The 3,164-nt window shown below is 50.6% G+C and overlaps 1 protein-coding gene across 1 annotated transcript; it reads left to right on the top strand.

The window, feature by feature from the left end:
* The first annotated feature begins 545 nt into the window (after window positions 1–545).
* POSPLADRAFT_1040019 (hypothetical protein) lies at window positions 546–1,684 on the top strand. The gene is made up of 2 exons (XM_024477651.1): window positions 546–1,072; window positions 1,172–1,684. Exons 1-2 carry the CDS (start codon window positions 977–979, stop codon window positions 1,655–1,657), a joined length of 582 nt encoding a protein of 193 aa, XP_024339139.1. The 5' UTR covers window positions 546–976; the 3' UTR covers window positions 1,658–1,684.
* The last annotated feature ends 1,480 nt before the right edge of the window (window positions 1,685–3,164 follow it).

Below are 3,164 nucleotides of genomic sequence, written 5' to 3' on the forward strand. Positions count from 1 at the left end.
TGGACTCTGATGCCGGACCTTTCTAGATAGAAACCAGACTCTGTCTGGACCATGACATCATTCTGACATCATAGGTAGGAGCTAGGCTCAGGCACTAGGCCATAGGCCGGTCAATTCTGGACCCTAGGCCCAGGGCAGGGCAGGGCAGGGCCAGACTATGACATCATCGATAACACCATATCGCACCATAGGGCACATGATACTTAGTAATCCTTACCAAGCTAGGTACCAGGGGTCCATTACCGGTCCCTGGGGGGTTTTCCCTCATGTATATAAGGCAGCATCCTGGGGCGCCCTGTCCCCCAGTTCTATTCACTTTGTTGTTGCGCTTAACAGCATTACCTCCCCATACTTAAGTGTTATTATCTCCCCCCCTCAATATCAAGCTATAAGGTGGGTTTGTAGGTTTTGTGATAGTTGAATAGAACTACTTTAGGTGCACTGGGCCCTGGCAAGGGCCCCTTGCTACCTGGTTTGTTACAGGGCCTATTGGTCGTTGCTATGCCCCTATGCTGCAAAGCGTAAGGTGGCCTTTTCATGTGGGTTCTGGGGGTTATGGTTTGTCAACTGAAAAGTGGCAATACCTTTCTGCGAAGCACCTACCTTTATTGGTCAGGGTTGAACAATTGGTGTCAACATGCTGAGCTTTTCGCCGGTCCCTAGGTGTAAGGGGAGGTTGCTGCCCTCAGGGCAACACACTGGAATGTGGTTTACCATTCTATGAGGCCTTAGGGCTTACAACGGATAACCAGCATGGGCAGCCTTAGGGAGAGTGTAAGATTCTCCCAAAACCACTTGCAGTGGGCGTGGAAACCCAACTGAGATCTGTATTCCCCCCTTCCTACCTGCTGAGAGAGAGCAGAAGGACGCCGACACGAAGCATGACCAATGGACCCTGTAGTATAGCACATACCCTTTTCTTCGCTTTGAAAAGAGCCAGCTGAAAAGCTGTTATCTAATCCCCTCTGCCATAGCCATGCCGAAAGCCAAACCTTCCATCGTCACTGCCAAGCACGAGCCAACAGGCCTGCTTGAGCGTATCACCATCCACAACACGCACAAGTTCGATGATGTTGGCAAACCTTGCTGAACTGTACACCCCACCATACTGCCACTCATTCGCCACCCCTTCAACCCTGAACACGCTGAAAAAGCGAAACACGACATCGAGGAGCTTGCACTTCGCGTGCATCTCTTCAAGAAGCAACAATTGCTCAATCATATCTCTGACCCTGCTCCCCCCCTCATTGATCGCATTGATATGCAGGCGGGACCCTCCTATGAATATGAACCACCCAAGCCGCTCCCCAACATTCACTTCCAGCGCACGAAGATTCTGTTGCGCACATCCGAGTACAATGAGATGTTTGCTGCTACAGCTGACAGGCTGGAGCCGGTGTTTGCTCGGATGGAAAAGGAAGAAGGAAACTTGGAGCCAAAAGTTGTGGCAAAGGTTAGGAGGATGGGTGATGGATTCGACGAGTTGTATCATGGGCTGGAGAGGAAGGTGCGCCGGCTTACCAACAGGCACTGGAGAGTTCTCAAGCGCGACCTGAGAAGGATCGGGCATGTCTCCTTTGAAGACTTAAGCAGTCGCCTGCCGGAGATTTGTAATGAGTTGGCTAGCCTTAACATCACCTTCAAGTACGAAGTGTAGATAGTGGAATAAAGATTGGCAATCTTTTCTGGCATAATTGGCTTATATGGCATGAGGAGGAGATCTCCTTCACTTCACTTTTTCTCTCAATCATAAGTGAATACGGGCTAATCACTACAATAAGAAATGGCCCCATACATCCCCTTCGTTCCGACCGCGGCATTCACCATCGCCACGGAAGAAGAATGGCATGATGCAATCTTCCAGAACGTGAACGTTTCTGACGAACAAGCAAACCTGCTGCAGACGGTTACTGCAAATGCTGCAGAATCAACCACTGGATGAGTCAGAGACTGGGTTGGTCGCCTGACCTTAGAAATAAGCAGGCACTACGACAGATACCTTCAGAGCCTCCTTCGAGAGGTTGAATCCCTGCATATCACGATCCAGAACCAGCAGGCACTAGTTGATTCCTACAAGCGACAAGTTGATGCGCTACCTGCATCAACGGGTAGTGGTCATTCCCGTCAACCTAAGATTGGGGAACCTCCAGCCTTCAAGGGCAGTGAGGATAAGGCCAAGCTTGAGGAATGGCTGGACCTGATCGTACTGTGGTGCGAGCATGAGGGAGTGGCCACTGACAAACAGTGAATCGTCATGGCCCTCTCGAAGCTGCAAGGACCAGCTCATCAGTACATGAAGAGCTACTATGTGAAAATGTGGGAAGGAAAGGATCTGGGCACCTGGAAGGCATTTGTGGCAGAGCTTGCCCAGATATACGGGCAATATGACGACAAGGAGGGTGCAAAGAAGGAGATCATGGCGCTGTTCATCAATAAGGATCTGGCCTCAAAGGACTTCGTGAAGTACGCTGAAAGGTTCCGCGCCCTCGGATGTCTCACGGAGTATGATGATAGTCTCCTTATCGACAAACTCCGGGAGGTTATACCTCGTGACATGCGGTTGGTGTTGGCCGGAAAGGACGAGTCCACCTTGCCAAAGGATTGGACGTTGTTCCTCGACATCTTGCTCAACATCAACAAGATCGTCAACCCGGAGAAGGCGCGAGGCTCGGTATTCAAGAATAGTGGCTTGGATAACGGCAGTGTTGTTCCCATGGACATCAATTCGGCTGAAAAGTCGAAATCGAAGGGTGAAGGCAAAGGCAAGGCAAAGGACGCTGAGGCCGCCTCGACAGAGGCAAAGAAGTATTGCGTCATCTACAAGTCAAAGACTCATAAGACGGATGATTGCTACAAGTTGGCCAAAATGCGGACAAGCAGCCAAATACCCAAGGGGATGGCGCTAAGAAGGCACAAGGAGGAAGCAGTAACCCCACGGCCAAGAAGGCTAAGAAAACGCGGGTTATTCAAGTCGAGCTTACGGATAGCGAGGACGACACACCCCCATCCGCGAAAGCCATGAGCGCCAACACTGCGAGAATTGAGGAGACTGTGGAAGTCAAAGAATCAACTCTGGCTGGGAAGGATGAACCCCAGCTATCTGCAAAGACAGAACCCATCGCAGCTACCTCGGATTTTTGAAAGAAGTACATGTGATATGAGGG

This window comes from Postia placenta (genome assembly GCF_002117355.1).
Source record: "Postia placenta MAD-698-R-SB12 unplaced genomic scaffold POSPLAscaffold_7, whole genome shotgun sequence".
Classification (NCBI taxonomy): Eukaryota; Fungi; Basidiomycota; class Agaricomycetes; order Polyporales; family Adustoporiaceae; genus Rhodonia; species Rhodonia placenta.

What these genes read in the sequence shown, in the direction of transcription:
- POSPLADRAFT_1040019 (XM_024477651.1), top strand. Translation starts at nt 977, where the DNA reads ATGCCGAAAGCCAAACCTTCCATCGTCACTGCCAAGCACGAGCCAACA. An exon ending in ACACGCACAAGTTCGATGAT is followed by an intron (nt 1,073 to 1,171) that starts GTTGGCAAACCT and finishes CACGACATCGAG; the next exon opens with GAGCTTGCACTTCGCGTGCA.